General features: G+C 40.4%; 1 protein-coding gene across 2 annotated transcripts; it reads right to left on the reverse strand.

Annotated features, from left to right (window-relative positions):
* Nucleotides 1-66: 66 nt before the first annotated feature.
* usp11 (ubiquitin specific peptidase 11) lies at nucleotides 67-27974 on the reverse strand. Of its 2 annotated transcripts, XM_075475952.1 has the most exons (22): nucleotides 27735-27974; nucleotides 24969-25078; nucleotides 24756-24886; nucleotides 24453-24570; nucleotides 22805-22950; nucleotides 22579-22640; nucleotides 22252-22351; nucleotides 21075-21248; nucleotides 19178-19336; nucleotides 18857-19081; nucleotides 18633-18716; nucleotides 17988-18082; nucleotides 15970-16173; nucleotides 15769-15878; nucleotides 14171-14797; nucleotides 13914-13984; nucleotides 12660-12772; nucleotides 10967-11116; nucleotides 10783-10898; nucleotides 10604-10692; nucleotides 710-932; nucleotides 67-565 (listed from the first exon to the last, which is right to left on the reverse strand). In XM_075475952.1, exons 1-21 carry the CDS (start codon nucleotides 27842-27844, stop codon nucleotides 750-752), a joined length of 3177 nt encoding a protein of 1058 aa, XP_075332067.1. In that variant the 5' UTR covers nucleotides 27845-27974; the 3' UTR covers nucleotides 67-565; nucleotides 710-749. The 2 variants fall into 2 exon arrangements, with proteins under 2 accessions (XP_075332067.1, XP_075332064.1); XM_075475949.1 differs by having other exon boundaries at nucleotides 67-932.

The following is a 27974-nucleotide window of genomic DNA, read 5'->3' on the forward strand; positions in this document are numbered from 1 at the left end:
CACAGCGACCTGCATCTGTGTGTTTGTTGTGGTGCTGGCGGTTCCCCGGGTAACAGAACCACACGGTTCCACTGTGATAATATTCCTTTTTATTCATATCAAAAGATTGAAAGTACAATAAAATATTTCCATCTGATATTTGACAGGGAAGACCAAAGAAAGAAATCAGCCCGGCTTCCCGGCTGCTGCACCCAGGAATGATATTAATTTTTACTTACAATAGAAAAATACTGTACAGAGCGCTGGTGTGAGAATCTGTGAGGAGCCCAACAGTCTGCCTGAATATAAATGCTCTCTATAAATATGAAAAATAAGCCTCTCGATGTCCCGCAGCAGTCGACCAGAATCACGTGAAATTTACTCCAATAAAAATAAATATCAGAAGAAAACAACTAAAATACACAAATTTAATCCCTGAATTCCATCTGTTTGCTCGGCCGAATAAAAGAAGAAAATTTAATAGATTCTAAAGGAGGAAAAAGAAACTGCAGCTGTTTCAGCGATAAAAATCCAACATCTGTCCTGATTCCGTATTTTACACTTTGGATTATTTCTGTTACAGAAACCGCAAAAAGAAAACCAAAAACAGCACGTTTACTAAAAAGTTTCTTCATAAAAATAATTCTTTGATAGTTTTCGACTTAAATTAAAGGTTTAGTTTGTAAATATTCGGAGTTTCAGACCGAATCAATAATCTGAATCAAACTACCTGAGCGTGATGAGCAAAAACCAAGCCGTGAAACGTTCATTCAGTCCGTTTCCATGGTGACGCAGCAGGAGGCGGCCGCAGCCTGCCCCGCGTCCTCGTCCTTACAGGAAGTGATGTCGTTGGCAGATTGAGTGGAGGGGGCGGGGCTTGCGCTGGGGGCGGGCAGAGTGGGTCTTCTCATTTTGTCCTGCCGGTGGTAGAACAAGACGTAGGCAGCGTTGGTCTGAGGGAGAGAAGAAAGTTTCCGTCTGTTAACCGAAGCGGGCAGAACTCTGACCTGAAACAACGGGTTCCGGGGGAGGAACCGTTCTAAGGTTTACCTCCAGGGACGGGACTCAGAGAACATCCGTCTACCAGTATAACAATAAAAACATGTATGAATGCATGCATGTTTGTATACTTCCATGTATGAATGCATGCATGATTTATATTTCCATGTATGAATGCATGTATATTTCAATGAATGAATGATTTATATTTCCATGTATGAATGCATGTATATTTCAATGAATGAATGATTTATATTTCCATGTATGTATGTTTGTATATTTTAATGAATGAATGAATGTATATCTCCATGTATATTTCAATGAATGAATGCATGAATGTATATTTCCATGTATGAATGCATGAATGTATATTTCCATGTATATTTCAATTAATGAATGAATGAATGTATATCTCCATGTATATTTCAATTAATGAATGAATGAATGTATATCTCCATGTATATTTCAATTAATGAATGAATGAATGTATATCTCCATGTATATTTCAATTAATGAATGAATGAATGTATATCTCCATGTATATTTCAATTAATGAATGCATGTATGATTTATATTTCCATGTATGAATGAATACATGTATGTTTGTATATTTCCATGTATGAATGAATACATGTATGTTTGTATATTTCCATGTATGAATGAATGAATACATGATTTATATTTCAATGTATGAATGAATGAATGTATGATTTATATTTCCATGTATGAATGAATGCATGTATGATTTATATTTCAATGTATGAATGAATGAATGTATGATTTATATTTCCATGTATGAATGAATACATGTATGTTTGTATATTTCCATGTATGAATGCAAGAATGATTTATATTTCCATGTATGAATGAATGAATGTATGATTTATATTTCAATGTATGAATGAATGAATGTATGATTTATATTTCAATGTATGAATGAATGAATGTATGATTTATATTTCCATGTATGAATGAATGCATGTATGATTTATATTTCCATGTATGTATGATTTATATTTCCATGTATGAATGAATGAATGTATGATTTATATTTCCATGTGTGAATGAATGAATGCATGATTTATATTTCCATGTATGAATGAATGAATGTATGATTTATATTTCCATGTATGAATGAATGCATATATGATTTATATTTCCATGTATGAATGAATAAATGTATGATTTATATTTCCATGTATGAATTAATGCATGCATGATTTATATTTCCATGTATGAATGAATAAATGTATGATTTATATTTCCATGTATGAATGTATGATTTATATTTCAATGTATGAATGAATAAATGTATGATTTATATTTCAATGTATGAATGAATAAATGTATGATTTATATTTCAATGTATGAATGAATAAATGTATGATTTATATTTCCATGTATGAATGAATGAATGTATGATTTATATTTCCATGTATGAATTAATGCATGTATGATTTACATTTCAATGTATGAATGAATAAATGTATGATTTACATTTCAATGTATGAATGAAAGAATGTATGATTTATATTTCAATGTATGAATGAATGCATGTATGATTTATATTTCCATGTATGAATGAATGCATGTATGATTTATATTTCCATGTATGAATGAATGCATGTATGATTTATATTTCCATGTATGAATGAATGCATGTATGATTTATATTTCCATGAATGTATGTTTGTATATTTCCATGTATGAATGAATGAATACATGATTTATATTTCCATGTATGAATGAATGAATGTATGATTTATATTTCCATGTATGAATGAATGCATGTATGATTTATATTTCCATGTATGAATGAATGCATGTATGATTTATATTTCCATGTATGAATGAATGCATGTATGATTTATATTTCCATGTATGAATTAATGCATGTATGATTTATATTTCCATGTATGAATTAATGCATGTATGATTTATATTTCCATGTATGAATGAATGCATGTATGATTTATATTTCAATGTATGAATGAATGCATGTATGATTTATATTTCCATGTATGAATGCATGCATGTATGATTTATATTTCAATGAATGAATGATTTATATTTCAATGAATGAATGCATGTATGTATGTATGATTTATATTTCCATGTATGAATGCATGAATGTATATTTCCATGTATGAATGCATGAATGCATATTTCCATGTATGAATGCATGAATGCATATTTCCATGTATGAATGCATGAATGCATATTTCCATGTATGTATGTTTGTATAATTTAATGAATGAATGAATGAATGAATGTATATCTCCATGTATATTTCAATTAATGAATGAATGAATGTATATCTCCATGTATATTTCAATTAATGAATGAATGAATGTATATCTCCATGTATATTTCAATTAATGAATGAATGAATGTATATCTCCATGTATATTTCAATTAATGAATGCATGTATGATTTATATTTCCATGTATATTTCCATGTATGAATGAATGAATGTATGTTTGTATATTTCCATGAATGCATGTATGTTTGTATATTTCCATGTATGAATGCATGAATGTATATTTCCATAAATATATGTTTGTACATTTCCATGTATGAATGAATACATGTATGTTTGTACATTTCCATGTATGAATGCATGCATGTATGTTTGTACATTTCCATGTATGAATGCATGTATGTTTGTACATTTCCATGTATGAATGCATGCATGTTTGTACATTTCCATGTATGAATGCATGTATGTTTGTACATTTCCATGTATGAATGCATGTATGTTTGTACATTTCCATGTATGAATGCATGTATGTTTGTACATTTCCATGTATGAATGCATGTATGTTTGTACATTTCCATGTATGAATGCATGTATGTTTGTACATTTCCATGTATGAATGCATGTATGTTTGTATATTTCCATGTATGAATGCATGTATGTTTGTATATTTCCATGTATGAATGCATGTATGATTTATATTTCCATGTATGAATGCATGTATGTTTGTATATTTCCATGTATGAATGCATGTATGATTTATATTTCCATGTATGAATGCATGTATGATTTATATTTCCATGAATGTATGTTTGTATATTTCCATGTATGAATGAATGAATACATGATTTATATTTCAATGTATGAATGAATGAATGTATGATTTATATTTCAATGTATGAATGAATGAATACATGATTTATATTTCAATGTATGAATGAATGAATGTATGATTTATATTTCAATGTATGAATGAATGAATGTATGATTTATATTTCAATGTATGAATGAATAAATGTATGATTTATATTTCAATGTATGAATGAATAAATGTATGATTTATATTTCCATGTATGAATGAATGAATGTATGATTTATATTTCCATGTATGTATGTATGTTTGTATATTTTAATGAATGAATGAATGTATGATTTATATTTCAATGAATGCATGTATATATGATTTATATTTCCATGTATGAATGAATAAATGTATGTTTGTACACTTCAATGTATGAATGAATAAATGTATGTTTGTACATTTCAATGTATGAATGAATAAATGTATGTTTGTACATTTCAATGTATGACTGAATAAATGTATGTTTGTACATTTCAATGTATGACTGAATACATGCATGAATGTATGTTTCCATGTATGAATGCATGAATGTATGTTTCCATGTATGAATGCATGAATGTATGTTTCCATGTATGAATGCATGAATGTATGTTTCCATGTATGAATGCATGAATGTATGTTTCCATGTATGAATGCATGAATGTATGTTTCCATGTATGAATGCATGAATGTATGTTTCCATGTATGAATGCATGAATGTATGTTTCCATGTATGAATGCATGAATGTATGTTTCCATGTATGAATGCATGAATGTATGTTTCCATGTATGAATGCATGAATGTATGTTTCCATGTATGAATGCATGAATGTATGTTTCCATGTATGAATGCATGAATGTATATTTCTATGAATGTATGTTTGTATATTTCCATGTATGAATGTATGTTTGTATATTTCCATGTATGAATGCATGAATGTATATTTCCATGTATGAATGCATGAATGTATGTTTCCATGTATGAATGCATGAATGTATATTTCTATGAATGTACGTTTGTATATTTCCATGTATGAATGCATGAATGTATGTTTCCATGTATGAATGCATGAATGTATATTTCTATGAATGCATGAATGTATATTTCCATGTATGAATGCATGAATGTATGTTTCCATGTATGAATGCATGAATGTATGTTTCCATGTATGAATGCATGAATGTATATTTCTATGAATGTATGTTTGTATATTTCCATGTATGAATGCATGAATGTATATTTCCATAAATATATGTTTGTACATTTCCATGTATGAATGAATACATGTATGTTTGTACATTTCCATGTATGAATGAATACATGTATGTTTGTACATTTCCATGTATGAATGAATACATGTATGTTTGTACATTTCCATGTATGAATGAATACATGTATGTTTGTACATTTCCATGTATGAATGAATACATGTATGTTTGTACATTTCCATGTATGAATGAATACATGTATGTTTGTACATTTCCATGTATGAATGAATGCATGTATGTTTGTACATTTCCATGTATGAATGAATGCATGTATGTTTGTACATTTCCATGTATGAATGAATGCATGTATGTTTGTATATTTCCATGTATGAATGCATGTATGTTTGTATATTTCCATGTATGAATGCATGTATGTTTGTATATTTCCATGTATGAATGCATGTATGATTTATATTTCCATGAATGTATGTTTGTATATTTCCATGTATGAATGAATGAATACATGATTTATATTTCAATGTATGAATGAATGAATGTATGATTTATATTTCAATGTATGAATGAATGAATACATGATTTATATTTCAATGTATGAATGAATGCATGTATGATTTATATTTCAATGTATGAATGAATGAATACATGATTTATATTTCAATGTATGAATGAATAAATGTATGATTTATATTTCCATGTATGTATGTATGTTTGTATATTTTAATGAATGAATGAATGTATGATTTATATTTCAATGTATGAATGAATAAATGTATGTTTGTACATTTCAATGTATGACTGAATACATGTATGTTTGTACATTTCAATGTATGACTGAATACATGTATGTTTGTACATTTCAATGTATGACTGAATACATGTATGTTTGTACATTTCAATGTATGACTGAATACATGTATGTTTGTACATTTCAATGTATGACTGAATACATGTATGTTTGTACATTTCAATGTATGACTGAATACATGTATGTTTGTACATTTCAATGTATGACTGAATACATGTATGTTTGTACATTTCAATGTATGACTGAATACATGTATGTTTGTACATTTCCATGTATGAATGCATGAATGTACGTTTCCATGTATGAATGCATGAATGTACGTTTCCATGTATGAATGCATGAATGTACGTTTCCATGTATGAATGCATGAATGTACGTTTCCATGTATGAATGCATGAATGTACGTTTCCATGTATGAATGCATGAATGTACGTTTCCATGTATGAATGCATGAATGTACGTTTCCATGTATGAATGCATGAATGTACGTTTCCATGTATGAATGCATGAATGTACGTTTCCATGTATGAATGCATGAATGTACGTTTCCATGTATGAATGCATGAATGTACGTTTCCATGTATGAATGCATGAATGTACGTTTCCATGTATGAATGCATGAATGTACGTTTCCATGTATGAATGCATGAATGTACGTTTCCATGTATGAATGCATGAATGTATGTTTGTATATTTCCATGTATGAATGCATGAATGTATATTTCTATGAATGAATGTATGAATGTATGTTTGTATATTTCCATGTATGAATGCATGAATGATTTATATTTCCATGTATGAATGCATGTATGATTTATATTTCCATGTATGAATGCATGAATGATTTATATTTCCATGTATGAATGCATGTATGATTTATATTTCCATGTATGAATGCATGAATGATTTATATTTCCATGTATGAGTGCATGTATGATTTATATTTCCATGTATGAATGCATGTATGATTTATATTTCCATGTATGAATGCATGTATGATTTATATTTCCATGTATCAATGCATGCATGAATGTATATTTCCATGTATGAATGCATGAATGTATATTTCCAAGAATGAATTTATGAATGAATGTATATTTCCATGTATGAATGCATGTATGATTTATATTTCCAAGAATGAATGTATGAATGATTTATATTTCCATGTATGAATGCATGTATGATTTATATTTCCAAGAATGAATGTATGAATGATTTATATTTCCATGTATGAATGCATGTATGATTTATATTTCCATGTATGAATGCATGAATGATTTATATGTCCATGAATGAATGCATGTATGATTTATATTTCCATGTATGAATGCATGAATGATTTATATTTCCATGTATGAATGCATGAATGATTTATATGTCCATGAATGAATGCATGAATGATTTATATTTCCATGTATGAATGCATGTATGATTTATATTTCCATGTATGAGTGCATGTATGATTTATATTTCCATGTATCAATGCATGCATGAATGTATATTTCCATGTATGAATGCATGAATGTATATTTCCAAGAATGAATTTATGAATGAATGTATATTTCCATGAATAAATGAATGAATGTATGCATGTATGATTTATATTTCCATGTATGAATGCATGAATGATTTATATGTCCATGAATGAATGCATGTATGATTTATATTTCCATGTATGAGTGCATGTATGATTTATATTTCCATGTATCAATGCATGCATGAATGTATATTTCCATGTATGAATGCATGAATGTATATTTCCAAGAATGAATTTATGAATGAATGTATATTGCCATGAATAAATGAATGAATGTATGCATGTATGATTTATATTTCCATGTATGAATGCATGTATGATTTATATTTCCAAGAATGAATGTATGAATGTATATTTCCATGAATGAATGTATGAATGAATGTATATTTCCATGAATAAATTAATGAATGTATGCATGTATGAATATATATTTCCAAGAATGAATGTTTGAATGAATGCATGAATGTATGTTTGTATCTTTCCATGTATGAATGAATGCATGAATGTATGTTTGTATATTTCCATGTATTAATGTATGTATGAATAGATGAATGTATGAATGCATGTATGATTTATATTTCCATGTATGAATGCATGAATGTGAATGCATGTATGATTTATATTTCCATGTATGAATGCATGAATGTATATTTCAATGTATGTATGTATGAATGCATGTATGTATGAATGAATGAATGCATGTATGTATGAATGAATGCATGAATGTATGTTTGTATATTTCCATGTATTAATGTATGTATGAATAGATGAATGTATGAATGCATGTATGATTTATATTTCCATGTATGAATGCATGAATGTGAATGCATGTATGATTTATATTTCCATGTATGAATGCATGAATGTATATTTCAATGTATGTATGTATGAATGAATGTATGTATGTATGTATGTTTGTTTCATACATCATCAACCCAACTGAAACCCACTGAAACGACTAAAACCCAATTGAAACCCACTGAAACGACTGAAACCCAATTAAAACCCACTGAAACCCAACTGGAAACCACTGAAACCCAACTGGAAACCACTGAAACCCACTGAAACGACTGAAACCCAACTGAAACCCACTGAAACGACTGAAACCCAATTGAAACCCACTGAAACCCAACTGAAACCCAACTGGAAACCACTGAAACCCAACTGAAACGACTGAAACCCAACTGAAACCCACTGAAACGACTGAAACCCAATTGAAACCCACTGAAACCCAACTGAAACCCAACTGGAAACCACTGAAACCCACTGAAACGACTGAAACCCAACTGAAACCCACTGAAACGACTGAAACCCAACTGAAACCCACTGAAACGACTGAAACCCAATTGAAACCCACTGAAACCCAACTGAAACCCAACTGGAAACCACTGAAACCCAACTGAAACGACTGAAACCCAACTGAAACCCACTGAAACGACTGAAACCCAACTGAAACCGACTGAAACCCGACTGAAACCCAACTGAAACCCAACTGAAACCCAACTGAAACCGACTGAAACCCAACTGAAACCGACTGAAACCCGACTGAAACCCAACTGGAAACCACTGAAACGACTGAAACCCAATTGAAACCCGACTGCAACCCAACTGAAACCCAACTGGAAACCACTGAAACCCAACTGGAAACCACTGAAACGACTGAAACCCAACTCAAACCCAACTGAAACGACTGAAACCCACTGAAACGACTGAAACCCAATTGAAACCCACTGAAACCCAATTGAAACCCAATTGAAACCCACTGAAACCCAACTGAAACCCAACTGGAAACCACTGAAACGACTGAAACCCAATTGAAACCCACTGAAACCCGACTGAAACCAACTGAAACGACTGAAACCCGACTGAAACCCGACTGAAACCCAACTGAAACCCAACTGAAACCCAACTGAAACCCGACTGAAACCCCACTGAAACCCAACTGAAACCCGACTGAGACCCGACTGAGACCCAACTGAAACCCGACTGAAACCCGACTGAAACCCGACTGAAACCCAACTGAAACCCAACTGAAACCCAACTGAAACTCAACTGAAACCACTAAAACCAGCAGTCTCCGTGCCCGGTTATTAGGCATGGTACGGTTTTGGTGGACGCTCCGAACCGTACGGTTTGCTTCTCACGGGGCGGGGCGTGTGCAAACCGTACGGGGTCCACGGTTTAATTTTTTATTTATTTTTTTTGTGTGTCCAGACGTTCGACGTTCGGCTAATAGCCGCTTTCGGACAGACCGTTCTATAGAACGCAGTTATCAGAACTGTCCTACTCGAATTTCGTTCTGATAACTATCCTTCTGTTTCAGTCTGCATTCGCACATGAGTCGGGACCTGATAGGGACGTGTTAGCCGTTTAGCGCCACATTCAACAACAAAACAGAACCGGTAAAAGTAATTAAAGAAGAAAAAACACCACCAAGAAGCTAACATGGAGAGCGGGGAGGCCACCGTGTTCATGGTCTGCATGATGGTGATATTAATCATGGACGATCACATCAGCTAATATCGAGGCTGGAAGAGCTCACAGAGAGAGTCAGGAGATGATACTTTTTCATTTCATGAAGGAAGAAAGGAGAGCAGAGCACCGCAGAAAAAGGAGACAAAGTGTAAGTTTAACTTATTAAACACCTGCCGGTTGTGTCTGTGTCGTATGAGGAAACATTTCAGCCGTGATAGCATGACAAGGGGCTAGTGGCATACGCTAGTGGAAACACTTCAAATATGTCCGGCCAACCGTACAAAACCGTAAACCGTAGACCTCAAACCATGATACACACCGAACCGTGAGTTTTGTGATCCGTGCCACCCCTACCGGGTATATTCTCACACTGTGCGGTTCTGCTGGGTCTGCAGCTCAGAACATCTCCTCTAACCGGGCCTGAACAGGTGCTTTTACACACCTGCTCCCACTCTTTGACCCATGTGCGATATACTGACCATGATCTGGTCCTCTGTGGCGTAGGTCACCTTGCTGTCATCAAAGTAATACCACTGACCGTTGTCCTTGTTCTGGGCGTAGCTGGTGTCTGCACCAACGAAGAAGAAGACAGAAGTTAGAGTCAGGAGTCACGTGAGCAGCGCAAAACAGGAACGAGCGGGCAGGCGGTCGGTCTTACAATGTCCGTCTCTGAGTCCTCCGTAGTGATTGGACACAGCGATGAGGTCGTAGCGGCTCGGGGGTTCGTCGCTGGACAGCGTTTTCCTCAGGAGGCAGCCGGAGAAGTCCAGGTCCCTGCAACGCCAACACGGATCAGCCGGGCCGCTCAGACTGAGCGACTCGGCTGAAAGTAAGAGACAAACCTGAGGGGGAAGTCCACCACGCTGTCCAGTTTCTCTCTGGTGAACTTGGTGTAGGAGAACCTCTTCAGGTGGATGATGAGAACCTCCGGCAGAGACCACAGGTCCAGCTTCTTGGTGGCCAGCTGGTGCTTCTTACACACCGGACAGTACCTGAACACAAATCAAAACACGGTTCATCTCTCAATTACAACTTCTCAGAGCTGATGTTTCTGTAATGCTGACAAATATTGAACCGTTTACAGATCAATTACAGCTTTGAGTTAAAGCTGAAACTGGAGGAAGTGAACTGAGACGCTTAAAACCAGCCGACAGGAAGGTTCCATCAGAGAGGAGCACTGTTTGATCTCCGTGATGAAGCAGGATGACCACATCAAATATGGCGGAAACTCCAGTCGGAGGAAACATCGGCTGTGTTCGAAACCGCATACTTCTCCAACTACTCCTACTGAGAGTTTGAGTAAGCGAGAAGTTCCCGGATGCATACTAGATTCTCCGAAATGTTGGGTATGCATCATGAGGTTACTACTCATACTCAAACTACCCAAGATGCAACGTAATGTGACGTCGCCGATCGTCATTTCCTGTCAAAACGGCAGTTTCAAGCTAGCTACAACGAGGGTAGGTTCACTTCCTGTTTTCAAAACAAAAGCACCAATTGTATGGTAATGGCTTTCCCTATGATAAAAGGCAACGGGTATTTTATTTTGTGAAAATAACCAGAAGTGCGTTAGCTCACTGCGGCTAGCTTTAGTAGCGCCTAATTCGTGGGAACAAAATTGTAAACCGCCGGTATTTTGTCAGGTTTTCAACACGTTGGGGATCTAAACGACTACTTTCTCACCTGAAAATGTTTCAAATGTTGCTAAAGTTTACAGAGTTTAGAGCTAAAGAGAAATCAGCTTCAGGCCGGCTGATTTCAGCTCGGGCAGCGAAATGCATTGTGGGTAAACGCTCTGCATACTGTCTGATCGATCAGTATGTAGTATGTAGTATGGAAGTATGTAGTATGCAGTATGTAGTATGTAGTATGGAAGTATGTAGTATGCAGTTTGTAGTATGTAGTATGCAGTATGTAGTATGCAGTATGCAGTATGTAGTATGTAGTATGTAGTACTTAGTATGGAAGTATGTAGTATGCAATATGCAGTATGTAGTATGTAGTACTTAGTATGGCAGTATGTAGTATGTAGTATGCAGTATGGAAGTATGTAGTATGTAGTATGCAAGTATGTAGTATGCAGTATGTAGTATGCAGTATGGAAGTATGGAAGTATGTAGTATGTAGTATGCAGTATGGAAGTATGGAAGTATGTAGTATGCAGTATGGAAGTATGTAGTATGCAGTATGTAGTATGTAGTATGGAAGTATGTAGTATGCAGTGTGCAGTATGTAGTATGTAGTACTTAGTATGGCAGTATGTAGTATGTAGTATGCAGTATGTAGTATGCAAGTATGTAGTATGCAGTATGTAGTATGCAGTATGTAGTATGCAGTATGGAAGTATGGAAGTATGTAGTATGTAGTATGCAGTATGTAGTATGCAGTATGGAAGTATGGAAGTATGCAGTATGTAGTCTGGAAGTATGCAGTATGTAGTCTGCAGTATGTAGTATGTAGTATGTAGTATGCAGTATATAGTATGTAGTATGCATGTTTGTAGCTCTGAGTTGTGTTTGTAGCTCTGAGTGTTACCATGGGTTCTCCTCCTCCAGCGTCTCCACGGTGGTGAATAGCTCGATGCACTCCTGCAGCTGCACCGTCGTCTGTTGCTGAGGAACCTCCATGCTGGCGTGCTTCACGTACTTCTACACAGGAGCAGAGAGAGCAGAGAGAGCAAAGAGAGCAGAGAGAGAGCAGAGAGAGCAGAGAGAGCAGAGAGAGCAGAGAGAGCAGAGAGAGCAAAGAGAGCAAAGAGAGCAGAGCGAGCAGAGAGAGCAGAGAGAGCAGAGAGAGCAGAGAGAGCAAAGAGAGAGCAGAGAGAGCAGAGAGAGCAGAGAGAGCAGAGAGAGCAGAGAGAGCAGAGAGAGCAGAGAGAGCAGAGAGGGCAAAGAGAGCAGAGAGAGCAGAGAGAGCATAGAGAGCAAAGAGAGCAGAGAGAGAGCAGAGAGAGCAGAGAGAGCATAGAGAGCAAAGAGAGCAGAGAGAGCATAGAGAGCAGAGAGAGCAGAGCGAGCAGAGAGAGCAGAGAGAGCAGAGAGAGCAGAGAGAGCAGAGAGGGCAAAGAGAGCAGAGAGAGCAGAGAGAGCAAAGAGAGCAGAGAGAGCAGAGAGGGCAAAGAGAGCAGAGAGAGCAGAGAGAGCAAAGAGAGCAGAGAGAGCAGAGAGAGCAGAGAGGGCAAAGAGAGCAGAGAGAGCAGAGAGAGCAAAGAGAGCAGAGAGAGCAGAGAGAGCAGAGAGGGCAAAGAGAGCAAAGAGAGCAGAGAGAGCAGAGAGAGCAAAGAGAGCAGAGAGAGCAGAGAGAGCAGAGAGGGCAAAGAGAGCAGAGAGAGCAGAGAGAGCAAAGAGAGCAGAGAGAGCAGAGAGGGCAAAGAGAGCAGAGAGAGCAGAGAGAGCAGAGAGGGCAAAGAGAGCAGAGAGAGCAGAGAGAGCAAAGAGAGCAGAGAGAGCAGAGAGAGCAGAGGGAGCAGAGAGAGCAGAGAGAGCAAAGAGAGCAGAGGGAGCAGAGAGAGCAGAGTCCTTCACATTAAGTCTGAAAATGAACCTGCAGGGATGAACTGACCACATTTATCTGTTCTAAATCAACAGTTTGAATATCATCCGTCTGCAGAGCTGACTGCTGATAGGTAAATCACTGACGATAGCTCAGATATCCCAACAACATGGAGTTTAGTTTGTTTAAAACAACGAGATTTTAACACAAAAGTGTTTCTCTGTGAATCAGAATCCTGATTAAAAATGTTCCTCCTGTCAGATGTGCGTGTTCATTCCAGATGGCGTCTCCACTGACCTCGGCCTCGTTCTCGTTGTAGAACCTCTTCTTCATGTCCGGGTCCCAGTCGATGGCCACGTACGGCTGAGCTGCAGAACCAGACAGAAATACCCATGATGCAACACTTTACTCCTGATGCGTTCAGAACCGTTTCTACAAACCCACCACATTCAGAACCTTTAACATTTTAACAGTTCTGATCGGGTTACTGATCGGGTTCTGATCACACCGTTTGGTTACTGATTGGGTTCTGATTATTGATCGGTGGGACTCACAGCTGAAGGACACGGCGCTCCCTCCCTCGCCCATCCCCCTCTCGGTCGTCCCGGTGGAGTTGACGGCCTGGATGGTGAACAGACTCCTCCTCCTCTTGCGACACGCCCTCCTCTTAGCTGGCTGCTCATTGGCCGGCGGGCTGGGAGAGCAGGCTTCCTCTTGTTTGTCTTCTTCCTTTTCTTCTTCTGTGGTTTCACAGGGTTGCTGCTGCAGCTGCTCCGCCGGTGGTTCTGAGCTGCCGGCGGTGTTGGTGGCGGCGCCCAGGTCCCCACAGGCGTTCATGTCATCGGCGCCTCCGGCTGCGTTGCCTCCGGCTGCGTTGCCTCCGGCTGCGTTGCCTCCGGCTGCGTTGCCTCCGGCTGCGTTGCCTCCGGCTGCGTTGCCTCCGGCTGCGTTGCCTCCGGCTGCGTTGCCTCCGGCTGCGTTGCCAGCGGCGGCGGCGGGCTCGGCCTGGCAGCCGTTGCTGGTCTCTGCGTCTCCTTGCTCCAGTGAGGTCGGAGCGTGGCTGGGCCGGTCCTGCGGCGGCTCGGTTGTGGAGGCGCTGTCCGATTGGCTGTTTGGAGACTCGTCACTGTGGCTGGGCTCCGTCTGGGAGGGTCCGGCAGGCTCCGCCTCCTCCTGCTCGTCTGAGAAACACAGAAGAGTTGAACAAAAAGAGTGATTCAGACGTGTTCTGACGACATCTTTTCTTCTTTTTATGGTCACTGAATCGCTCAAAAAGGAGAAAAGGGAGCATTAAAAAATGTATTCTGTCAGATCACATGATCGATATTTAATTATTATTATTAGGGCTGGGCGAGTTAACTCGTTATTATCGTGTTAACTTGTTAATTATTTAATGCTAATAAATATTTTATCGCACATTAATGCAGGTTTTATTATTGTAAAAGTCTGTTGCTCACAGGCTTTTATTTTGTAAAAGTCTGTTGCTCACAGGCTTTTATTTTGTAAAAGTCTGCTGCTGTCTGCTGCGGAACAGGAAAAGAAAGTAATCGGCGGATCCACCAAACATGGAGAAGGGTACGGAACTTTTACTCGGCCATTTTCATTTTAAAGTTCTTCCAGACGGCGGAGTCGACAGAACCAAAGTCATCTGTAAACACTGCCAAGTTGAATTGTCTTCTCAGCGTAGTAGTTCCAGTCTAAAATATCACTTAAAGGCAAAACACACAACTGATAGCAGCAAGTCATTCAAGGAAACAGACAGTGGAGCGAGGCTTCTACATAAAAACTACAGAAAGATGCTGATGTTAAAAGTGTGTTTGCACAACAAATGTTATGGCACTTTCATTCATATGGCAGCACATTTAAAATAAAGCTAAATGCTTAAAGCTATACGCTACTTTTGGATTCATTTTTGGATTCTGCGTACAAATGAGATTAATCGTGATTAACCAGGGAAATCATGTGATTAATTAGATTAAACATTTTAATCGTTGCCCAGCCCTAATTATTTAAATATCATCATCAGTATCGGGGGGTCATGAATACAGAATCCCACCACTCATAACGGCATTAGCTGATGGAGGCTTCTTCCTGTTGAATCCGACTCATTTGGAACTGAATGAATCTGGTTAATAAGCAGCAACACGGTTACCATCACTGATGCCGTTGGTCTGACTCTTGTACAGCTCCTCTTCTTCTTCATCCTCCTCCTCCTCTTCCTCCTCCAGCTCCTCAGAGGGGTCGGGCGTTCGCACGTAGCGCCTGAACACATTAAAAACACTTTGATGAACTGTTCAACCTCAAACTAAAGCAGATTGAATGGGTTCAGGAGCTGTCGGGGTGTGCTGCTCACGCCAGTCTCTGCAGGAACAGGCTGTACAGCGCCTCCCGGCTGCAGCTGCTGCGCGCCACGCTGAGCAGCAGCGGGTGGCCGAACAGCGTGGTGCCGTACGAGTTGCTGCCGGAGCCGTAGTCCCGGTAGTGAGAGCGCTCCCTCAGGTAGAGCGCCAGCAGCACCGGCTCCTCCGGCTGCTCCTCCAGCACGCTCAGCTCGTACCTGAACACAAGGAACCCAGTTACAGCACAAAGTCAAGATGCTGCACGGCCCAAACACACAACCGAGCCAAGGAGGAAAGACATCAGCAGCTGCTGCTGCCCATCCACCTGGGAAGGGTTATAAGGCCGTTTCTAAACTATCTGGAGTCCATTGTTCTACAGAACGACTATCTTGGAAACCTCACATAACACATGTACGATCAAAAGTGGCTAAATGTGTCGGTGTGATGAAACGCTGTAGTTTTGTATTAAAGGCGGGGTAGGGGATCTTTTTCTGGAACATTTTTTTACATATTGCTTGAAATACTCTTCACACCCCCATTGCAACCAATTAATTAAAAGTTTTGACACAAATATGAAAAGTTTTAGTGGCCTCCAGAACGTACAATCTAGGAAAAACACTATTCAATCATACTGAACGGTCCGTTCACAATGATTGGATTCTGATGCCGTCTATCAAACTGCAATCTGCTCCCCCCCCCCCCCCCTCCTTCCCCCTGTGCGCGTACCCTGCTCCGTGAACGAATTACGCGTCCAGAAGCTTGGCAGGAAGCTAAACTAGAGCCAGCTTGGCTAGCACCTAGCATTATTAAACGTATAGTTAGCATATACTAAATACTAAATACGGCAACGATCGATGCTTGCTGTCAGAACAGCGCTCGTGCACCTTCGTGCTCGTGCGCGTTCATGTACTCTAGAGGCGTGCCTTCGGGGGGAAAGTGAAGAAAAGGGTTGGGACTTTTTACCTGTGTATTTTCAAAATGCAGCTTCGCTGGACTCAAAATCCAGGATCTCCTACCCTACCTTTAAATCAAAGTGCTTTATTTATACTATATCACTCCTTTATAATGTCATATTTAAGTTATTGTATAGAAATCTGGGGAAACTGTTACAAGACAAATTTGTTACCTTTAATCACACTTCAAAAACGAGCCATGTGTATTTCGGTGAGGGGAGTCACATTATGGAACAGTCTAACAGAAGAAACAAAAACCTGTACAAATTTGGAAAAGTTTAAAATAATGTTCAAAAGAAAGGTGATGAGGAAATACCAGGAGGAGAGTGACTGATGCCCAAAAACCTATTGTATTAACTATTGGTAGTTTTATTTTTTATTTTATTTTTTAACTACTACTACTACTCTTGCTGCTACAACTACCACTACTGATGTAGTATGATGTGACATGTTCTCTATTTTTTTAATTAATTAATTAATTTTTTCTTAATATACAGATTTTGTGTATATATGTGTGTATGTATATGTAAAAACACATGTATATTCTGTGGGTAGAGGGGTGTAGGGTTGGAGTTTGTCTGGGCCTGTCTGTGTCTCTGTCTCTGTCCTGTGTTTGTGTTGAGAGTTATTGTAGAGAATTGTGTTTTTATGTTTGTTTTGTTGTGAGCGGTTGAGTGAGGGGTTGGAATATTAAAAGCAAAGCTTTCCTCCATCCCCTTTTTAAATCGCAGTGTTGTAGCTAATTGTGAAACTCTATACTGTATACAGATTTGAAACAAATAAAGAAACAAACAAAGCAAACAGAGAGAAAGATTATTCACAGGTGGAAAACATTCAGGACGGCTGTCAATCTGCCCAGGAGTGGACGTCCCACTAAGGTCACCCCAAGGTCAGAAACCCAAAGAGCTACATCTCAGACTCTGCAGGCCTCAGATTGATGATCTGGGCTGACTGCAGGCCTCACCCATAAAAAGCCTCTAAACGCCCTCAGATGACTTCTGCTGTGAGCTGATGGTGATGAATTAAAGTGAATTGAACTTTAAACATATTGTAAACAACAGAGCAGACTTTTGTCTTACACAAAGATGTCGTCTCGATCCAGAATGCAGCTCAGAGACTCTTCAGTGGTGTAAATCTTATAGAATCGATGATTGAAGACATCAGCGACGACCATCTGAAACAGACACACAAACACTTCCATGAAAACACGCCTGCTGTTTCCCATGATGCCCGGCGTGGCTCCACTGGTCAAACTCTCCACCTGAGCTGTATCCTGCAGCTTTCCAGACTTTAATTTGTCAATAAACACAAATTTCGGACCTGCAACACGTCCCATAAAAGTCAGGACAGCGAGCTGTTCTGCATCAATGCTGCCGGTACAGAGGTCACGGGGGTCCAGCTTAGGCTCGCTCCCTAAACTCCTCAAGATTCCCTGAATGCTTTCATGATATTCTGCTCTGCAGAGGGAGAAATATGCAGATCCCTTCCAGTCTTTCTCTGAGGAACTTTGTTTTAAACACATCTGAGGACAAACTCAGAGACTCATCATGGAGGCTGTAGGACCAAACCTGGTGACTAATCTAAACTGTTGCTGCCCCGAATGCTTAAATGGATGTTAGCTAAGAAATTAAATTAAACGCTTATGAAACAAAGTATTAATTATTTCAGTTTCAAATCGTCTGCTGTAAAACAAAGTAAAATAAACTTGAACGTGAAACTCTGACCTGTGTGGGCGGTACGTCGGTCATCTCTGACAGAGCAGCGCAGAGGTCCGTCACTTTCCCCGCCTTCGGAACCACGACGCGATGCTGCGGACAAATAAACCGACGTTCATCAGATTAACAAACGTTCATCAAATAAAACAACGTTCATCAGATAAACCGATGTTCATCTCGCATCGCGTTGGAAGCGAGGGAAACTGTGCTGTGCGGGCAGGTTCAGCTCCTACCTGCACAGGTTTGGCGTGCGGGTCCAAGGACACGAAGAAGACCTCCATGACGCGCTCCTTGCTGACAGGAAGTGGGACGCTCAGGTAGCAGAAGGGGTCGAAGGTCACCGACACCTTGTGGCACTCGGGACAGACCAGCGTGGACTTGAAGAGGCCGTGAAACGTGTCGACGATCACCGAGTCGTTCCGCCGCCGGTGATTATGCCACGCCTCCCCCGCAACTTCCTGCAACACGCAAAGAAGAAAGGTTCAAAGTGACTGCACCAAAACATAAAGCTGTAAAAACTGCCCCCCCCGAGCCGCTCAGAGGCAGCTGCTCACCTGGTCCGGCCGCCCGGCGGCGTCCCGCAGCTCGATGTACTCCTTGTTCTTGACCCGGTTCAGGTCCTCGTGCAGCCCGTCCAGCAGGAAGGACAGCAGCTCCTGGCTGTCGTGCTGCTGGTAGCCCAGAAACTGGGACGCAAAGTGGCCCACCTTGGTCTGCGCACAAAGGTTCACCTTTAGCATTAAACCACGTTAGAAAAGACAAAAACAAGCTCAGGACAGAGCGGCGTTTCCCAGAGAGCCCGGCGGCGCCACGAGGGTCTGACAGGCCGAAACGTGCTGCTCAGCCGTGCTGCCTTCACTGTCATTACGGAAAGACTAGCAGTAAATGCCCTGATGGTGTTTGTTGGAGGACAAAATTAGTCTTTATTTACAGAGAAAACAGACTTTAAGTGACCTGATAAAAGAGAGAAATATTATAAAGCTGCTGTTTTGGTTTGAAGGACAGATCAACATGAAGGAGTCACTCTGAGGCCACATTTACACATAGCCGGGTATTTAGAGAAACGAATATTTCCCCCCCTCCGTTTTCAATAATAACATTGTGCACACAACATCGTTTTCAAAAAACGTGTCATTTACATCAACCCGCATAAATATGCCGTCAAGCGCCATAATAACTGTTGGCGGCAGTGTAGGGAAAGGAATAAAGCCATGCAAGCCAATCAAAATCCTCAGAATCGACACCAACAAATAACACGAGCGACTTCCTGTACCTTTCAAAACAGCTGTAAAGATACAAAAGATGCAGCAAAAATGCTGACCTCCGTGCAATCCTTCGCCTCTGCTCCTCCATGTAGAGCAGTTGTTGCAAATGCAATAAGGCCAGAATCGTTTGCACAAACGTAGAAATTAGTAGAACTTTAACATCATCCATGATAATCCTGATCAGTAGCCAAACAAACTGTAAACGTAAGGCGCTCGCATGACGTTAAGTATTTTCTGGCGCATAATGTGACGTTTAAGAACCTAAAACGCCGTTTCTCCCAGTTGACACGGCAACACATAACCGGCGTAATCAGAAATCTCCACTTTGGCCGGAGGTTTTAGAAATAATCGTTTTCTGTGATAAAAACGGGGTTTTGGTGTAAATGAGAGGCCAAACCGCAGGAAAATATCTGCGTCTTCCTATCGTGTAAACGGGGCCTTAATATCGATTGCCGAGGTCAGCAGAAACATCTCGTACTTCATTAATTCTCTCTGTCAGAGCTAAAATCAGTAAATATATTCAGAAAAATTGAGTAATTACATAAATACTATAACCAAATGTAATCTTTCTCTAATCTCAGTGGGTCCAACAACAGCTCGTCGAGTCATCTTAAGACATTGGAAATTCATAAAATTCATAAAAACATCAGAAATTCCACATGTGAAAGAATGGGCGTGTGCAATGACTGAAACGGCATCCTATGAATGTGTGCTTAGTAGATTGAGTGGTGATAGGGAGGAGGGGGTGACCCCCTGGGGCAGCTTTTGGAACTATATAAAAGGTAAATAATGACCCCCACTAGGACTGGTTTTCTTGTTTTGTTGTGCTTTCCCCAAGTGGGATCCTGTAATCCTGTGTGCCTCAGCAGTCAGATATCATTATGCACTTGTCTTTGTATCAGCTGCCTATTTTTGAGACAAATATGTGCGAAGTTGGTTATTATAATCAATTCTTACTCATATACTGTATAGAGAAACATGTTTAATTTGCCATGTACCAAGCCTGAGAAAAGTTCAATAAAAACTTGAATTCAAAAAGATAAACTGAGTAATAAAGCAGAAATAAGGCAGATGTAGAGGAGGGAAAGTGTTCAGGCTGCACGGCTCTTTTCTGGCCAGAAACGCACCACTTCCTGTCTTATGTGTGACATCAGAGTGCATCAGAGTGCGTGCGGCGTGCCGGTACCTTGAAGACGCGCGGCACCACGGAGTAATGCCTCCCGGACCACATCTGCTTGATGATGTCGGCGTACGCCTCGGCGATCTCCCCCTTCATCCCCAGAGGGTTGGTGAAGTTCAGCTCATCCAGGTAGGAGTTGAGCAGGAAGTACTCGGTCAGAGCAGGAGTGTTGCTGAGACACTGCAGAGACCAGGAGAGCGTTAAGATGGGGGGGGGGGACATACGAGTCCTCCAACCGACTGATTTACTGATCCAGACAAACCGACTGATTTAGTGAAACATTTAGTCTCCTGCTGCTGAAAAACTCTTTTCCAGGATAAAAACTGAACCTTTAAGCCTGAGTTTAACTTTCCTTCACATCAGTTTAGGGTTTTGATCGGAACATTTTCTTCTTAACAGAGTTTCATATTTAAGGAAAAGCTTAAAATCAGTTTAGTTGTTGCAAAGAAAGAACCATCTGTAAACAAAGTTCTCTGGACTCCTAAATCAAAACTAAGAAAATAAGGTAGGTACGAAGGTAGGGAGGTGGGAAGGTAGGTAGGAAGGAAGGTCGGTAGATACAAAGGAAGGAAGGTAGGAAAGAAGGTAGGTAGGTAGGAAAGAAGGTAGGTAGGTAGGAAAGAAGTTAGGTAGGTACGAAGGAAGGTAGGTAGGTAGGAAAGAAGTTAGGTAGGTACGAAGGAAGGTTGGTAGGTAGGAAAGAAGGAAGGTAGGTACGAAGGCAGGTAGGTAGATACAAAGGAAGGAAGGTAGGAAAGAAGGTAGGTAGGTACGAAGGAAGGTTGGTAGGTAGGAACGAAGTTAGGTAGGTACGAAGGAAGGTTGGTAGGTCGGAAAGAAGGAAGGTAGGTACGAAGGCAGGTAGGTAGGTAGGAAAGAAGTTAGGTAGGTACGAAGGAAGGTTGGTAGGTAGGAAAGAAGTTAGGTAGGTACGAAGGAAGGTTGGTAGGTAGGAAAGAAGGAAGGTAGGTACGAACGCAGGTAGGTAGATACAAAGGAAAGAAGGTGGGTAGGTACGAAGGCAGGTAGGTAGGTAGGAAAGAAGTTAGGTAGGTACGAAGGAAGGTTGGTAGGTAGGAAAGAAGGAAGGTAGATACAAAGGAAAGAAGGTGGGTAGGTAGGAAGGTCTGTGTTCCGTGTGTTCTGGTTCTGGTTCTGTTCTCTGTTCTGTGTGTTGTCGGACCTGCAGAGCAGAGTTCATGAAGCAGGTGTTCCCCAGGTTGGTGAGGCCGCAGACCCCCGGCTGCCCTCTGTACGGGTCCTGCTCCTCCCCAGAGTTCCTCCTGCAGAGAACAGCACAGCATCAGGCTGTGAACTGATGAGGCAACACAAACACAACTGTGGTCATTTTCATGGGATTCTGCACCAATGAGACCGGCTCTATAACCAGTAAACCGGGTGGAACACAGAGGTTCATCAGGCAGGAAGATAAACCTTGGATGGGACGGAAACAGGAAGCAGTCAGAGGAAAAAGCACCAAACAAACAGCTGGAAAAGAGACTCTTCTTACATGATCTGAGGTCTGGAGCTCGGCCAGGTGCCGTCAGCATTCCTCATCTCCATGATCACCGTCTGTCACATGCACACGCACACACACACACACACACACACACACAAAGAGGCATGTTCAATCTCTGGAAACTTTCTTATCTTCAAAGGAGAACGAGCTGCACGTCATTATTTAACACGTCCGATGATGTCATCACCCGAGGGTGATGATGTCAGCGCGTCCTCACCATCCCTGAGCTTAGACAGGCGTCCAGCACGCTCACGTGGACGTTCCTGAGGCGCTCGCAGCTGCTGTCCGAACTCTTCATCCACAGACGGCACTCTGAGGCCGGAGGCACCGAGAAGGCCTCACACATGGCCCTCTGGATGGCACCTGAACACACACACACACACACACTTTGTATCTTTAAGGGGTCCGCCTTCACAAGCAGAACCAGGAAGCTCCGCTTAGGTCTATTAATGCAGCACGTGAAGCGGAACAAAGCTAGTAGTTAGTACTACTCCTACTAACTTTTTGAGTTAGTAAGCGAGTTTGAGTAAGCGAGAAGTTCCCGGATGCATACTAGATTCTCTGAAATGTTGGGTATGCATCATGAGGTTACTACTCATACTCAAACTACCCAAGATGCAACATAACATGACGTCGCCGACGGCAGTTTCAAGCTAGCTACAACGAGGGTAGGTTCACTTCCTGTTTTCAAAACAAAAGCACCAATTGTATGGTAATGGCTTTCCCTATGATAAAAGGCAACGGGTATTTTATTTTGTGAAAATAACCGGAAGTGTGTTGCTCACTGCGGCTAGCTTTAGTAGCGCCGAATTCGTGGGAACTAAATTGTAAACAGCCGGTATTTAGTCAGGTTTTCAACACGTTGGGGATCTAAACGACTACTTTCTCACCTGAAAATGTTTCAAATGTTGCTAAAGTTTACAGAGTTTAGAGCTTAAGAGAAATCAGCTTCAGGCCGGCTGATTTTGGCTCGGGCAGGAGCAAAATGCATTGTGGGTAAATGCTCTGCATACTGTCTGATCGATGAGTATGCAGTATGGAAGTATGTAGTATGCAGTATGCAGTATTTAGAATGCAGTATGTAGTATGTAGTATGGAAGTATGTAGTATGTAAGTATGTAGTATGCAGTATTTAGAATGCAGTATGTAGAATGTAGTATGTAGAATGCAAGTATGTAGTATGCAGTATGTAGAATGCAGTATGCAGTATGCAGTATGTAGTATGCAGTATGTAGTATGCAGTATGTAGTATGTAGCATGTAGTATGGAGTATGCAGTATGTAAGTATGTAGTATGTAGTATGCAGTATGCAGTATGTAAGTATGCAGTATGCAGTATTTAGAATGCAATATGTAGAATGTAGTATGTAAGTATGTAGTATGCAGTATTTAGAATGCAGTATGTAGAATGTAGTATGTAGTATGTAGTATGTAAGTATGTAGTATGTAGTATGCAGTATGCAGTATGCAGTATGCAGTATTTAGAATGTAATATGTAGTATGTAGTATGTAGTATGTAGTATGGAAGTATGTAGTATGTAGTATGCAGTATGCAGTATGCAGTATGTAGTGTGCAGTATGTAGAATGTAGTATGTAGTATGCAGTATGTAGTATGCAGTATGTAGTATGTAGTATGTAGCATGTAGCATGTAGCATGTAGTATGCAGTATGTAGCATGCAGTATGTAGCATGTAGCATGAAGCATGTAGCATATAGCATGTAGCATATAGTATGTAGCATATAGTATGTAGTATGTAGTATGCAGTTTCAAACACAGCCAGAGACACCTGATTCCTTTCCAAATATAACGCTGATATACGACCAGAAATCCATTTCCAGGTCACTTTAAGTGATGATAAACTCACAAATGCTGTCGGTGCGGCTGAACTGCGCGGTGATGACGTTCTCCATGTTGCTATGGAGACAGAGGAAGATCTCGACGGGGTAAACCTCCACCTTCAGAGTGCTGGGCAGGTCCACCACCTGAAACACACACACACACAGAGATTTACGTCCTGGCAGCAGAACTCAGACAGACACCTTCTCGTGACGCCGTGCGTTTGGCGTGTGCGTGTATCTGGCGTGCGTGTGGCGTGCGTGTGGCGTGCGTGTGGCGTGCGTGTGGCGTGCGTGTGGCGTGCGTGTGGCGTGCGTGTGGCGTGCGCTACCTTGCGCTCCAGCGGCGGCTGAGCCTCCGCCATGCCGTACCAGGCCAGCAGCTTGTGCCAGGCCTCCGCCGGCACCAACACAAAGTCCTCGTTCTCCACCAGACGCTCCTTCAGGTGGCAGGAGTCCAGATCTGAAAACAGCACACAGCGTTTTAGAGCCACCGGTTCCTACCGCCACTGATGCCAGCGAAGCAAACCGAGGCGTTCACTGACCCTCGAAGAGCTCGGTGTTGTCGATCTGACCCGGGAAGGACGACGAGTTCTGGTCTTCCTTCTCCACAAACTCTTTCCACTGTTCGAACCAGCGGCGATCCACCACGTACCTGCGACACACACACGAGACTTTCCTCACCAGCGAAAAGAACAAGAACAAGAACAACACAACGGTAAAATGCGTGTGTCTCTGTGTTGGTGAAAAGCTTCTGTCCACCTCAAAAAATTCCATTTTGAATGTAAAAAAACATCAAAGCACCACTCTATCTTCTTTTGCTACATTTCTCTACTTTGGAGAGTAAATGTAAGTGGATGAAGGTAAAGCGAGTTCAGGCCTGTCATACTTGAATAGTACATATTTGTCATTTTCCTGCCGTGTGCCAGTGAGCGATTTTATTGTTCGTTTTATTCGGCATGTTTGTTAGATGGTTGATTGGTGGTTCATTTATAAATGGATCTGAATCTGCAGCCTGTTTACCTCAGATTCTGTTTTAAATGCAGGTTCAGAACCGCATCATATCGGCTGCCTGGGCTGGGTTCCAAACGTTAGGCAACTCCTGAATTTTGATCACAAAAAAATAAAAATAAAATGCTATGTGGCATATAACTGACTGTCTTTCTTGTTATTGTTACCCTGCAGAGTTAATTTGGTTGGATGACTGATGTTATTCATTGTCAGGACGTCAGTTAAGCTGCAGCATGTGTGAGGTAACACAGGAGTACTCTAACGCGTTACTTTTATAAATAGGTAACGCTGCAATGTAATTGATTACTTTTAATCGATAGTAACGTTGTAACCTAATTAACTGCTTTCCAAAGTAACTAAAAAGTAACAAGTAACCCAACACTGGGCTTGGGCCAACAGCAGATGGATCAGCTGAAGGTCCAGATGCATCTCTCAGCTCCTGTGTCAGGTCTTTGCTGGATGTTTTCCTCTTTCTTAAGGACATCACTTTCAGATCCTGTTCATCTGCTGTAGATAGTTCTTTAGGCCTGACACTTCTTCTTCTGTCCTCCACTTGTCCAGTTTCCTCAAATGTTTTAAGGACACACTGCACACCATGCTTAGATATGTCAAGTTTTCAGCTAACAGCTCTTTGGGAATCACCTTGTTGCTGCAGAAATCCTGTTTTCTGTCTGTCACACTGTGTTATCTTTGCTGTTTTTCACACATTCAGCTAAAGAAATGGGAACAAATGATGTGTCTCTGTGACAGGCTGCTGGGAACAAAGTGCCTAAAGATTCATAGCCAATTGTATCACTTATACCAGATGACGTATGTAGAACCACAGAAATTCAACGAGGAAGAAGAAGAAAAAAAAGTAAAATAAAAGTAAACTTGGGTTCTAAGCTACTTAAAACACTTTCTAAGGCTGCATCGAACGGTAACGTTGTGTCCGCTGCCATGTTGGATTAACACTCTACAAGCTTCGGTGTAGCGCATAGACGTCGTCATCGTCTTGCTGCCCCCCCCCCCATTCTGTGATTGGTTCCCAAACTCAGGCAAAAATAAGGGCGGTGGTTTCCAGGCTGCCTTTGCAGTGAGAATGAAATCACGCGCAAAGCAGCATGGGAATTACCAGGCTAGTTTAAAATGGCTTTAAAATAGCCTTTTTCCTCCCTGAATGCTTCACACCTCAGAGTTAAGTGGCTTAAACAAAGGAAAACTATTTATTTAACAATTAAATTATTATTTAATTGGTCAATAAACCTTCAGAACAAGTTGTTGACATCTTTTTCAAGCAAAAATGTCACCATAATTCATCATTAGTTGCCAGTAAAAGCAAATATACCATTTACAATTGAAAGAAGTAATTATTTTTTACTGAAATTGGAAATGGCTAAATTATTTATTTTACTAAGTGATTAAAACATGGCTGTGCTTCAGTATATTTTAACCAGTTTCACTGTTCACCTCGTGGCATTTCAATGAACCCAGTTGTCCATTTAATCTTTAGTACTTCCACATATTAGAGTGAAGACGACATGTCGTCATATGACGAAATCCAACAGTGGTTACTTTCATTTTTGATCTAAGAGTGAAATTACAGTAAGAAAGCGAACAAAGTAGAAACCTTTCTGCTGAACACAAGGTTTAATTACACTTTGTTGACATAACTTTTGGACTTTTTCCCCAGACTGTTTTTTTTTTATCATATACAAACTTACTCCTGACTGAGAAACGAAAGTGAACATAGTTCGTGTCCGAGTCCACTTTTAAACACTCAAATATACTGGAACGGTGAGCAGAGAATACAAATAGGTATCAAAATCAGCTTAGGTGATAAATCCAAAACAATTTTTATTTATAAAGCACTTTACAACAACCTCAGTTGACCAAAGTGCTGTACAAAAAATAAAAACAAAGAAATTTAAAAGAATAAAATACAAGAATAAAATTAAAAGGCACAAAACAGCTATATAATTTAAAACAACAATAATACTAAAAATAGCAATTTCACCACAGCTGGTTGTCAGACTAGCATTAGCATTAGCAGCTAAGGCTAACAACCACAGCTGGTTGTCAGACTAGCATTAGCATTAGCAGCTAAGGCTAACGGCCAGCTTGCTTGCTAACCGCCGCAGCGGCTAACAGCACAGAGCCGTTAAACCGCTGTTAAACCGCCCCAACGAACCAACAAAGCGGCACCAGAACCGCTCAACTGGCCGTAAACCCTGCCAGTCGGTCCTGTCGGTCCTGTCACTGTGTTTCTGTGTGTGTGTGAAGCCGAGCGGCGGCGGCGGCGGCGGCGGGCGGACACTCACCAACTCTCCCCAGCTCGGAGCTCGCACTCCTGCAGTAGACACTCGATCTCCCGCCGCTGGGTCTTCAGACCGGGAGGCTCCGCGGCGGAGCAGCCGCTGTTGGCCGTCATGATTACCAATCAATTATTCATAAATGTCGGAACCGAAACGAGTACTTAAACGGAGGCAGGAAGCGAAAGGCAGCAGCCAACCGCCGCATTGATCAGCCGATGATCGGGGGAGGCAGCGGGCAGCTTCTGT

The sequence above is a fragment of the Odontesthes bonariensis genome, chromosome 10, assembly GCF_027942865.1.
Source record: "Odontesthes bonariensis isolate fOdoBon6 chromosome 10, fOdoBon6.hap1, whole genome shotgun sequence".
NCBI classification, from domain to species: Eukaryota; Metazoa; Chordata; class Actinopteri; order Atheriniformes; family Atherinopsidae; genus Odontesthes; species Odontesthes bonariensis.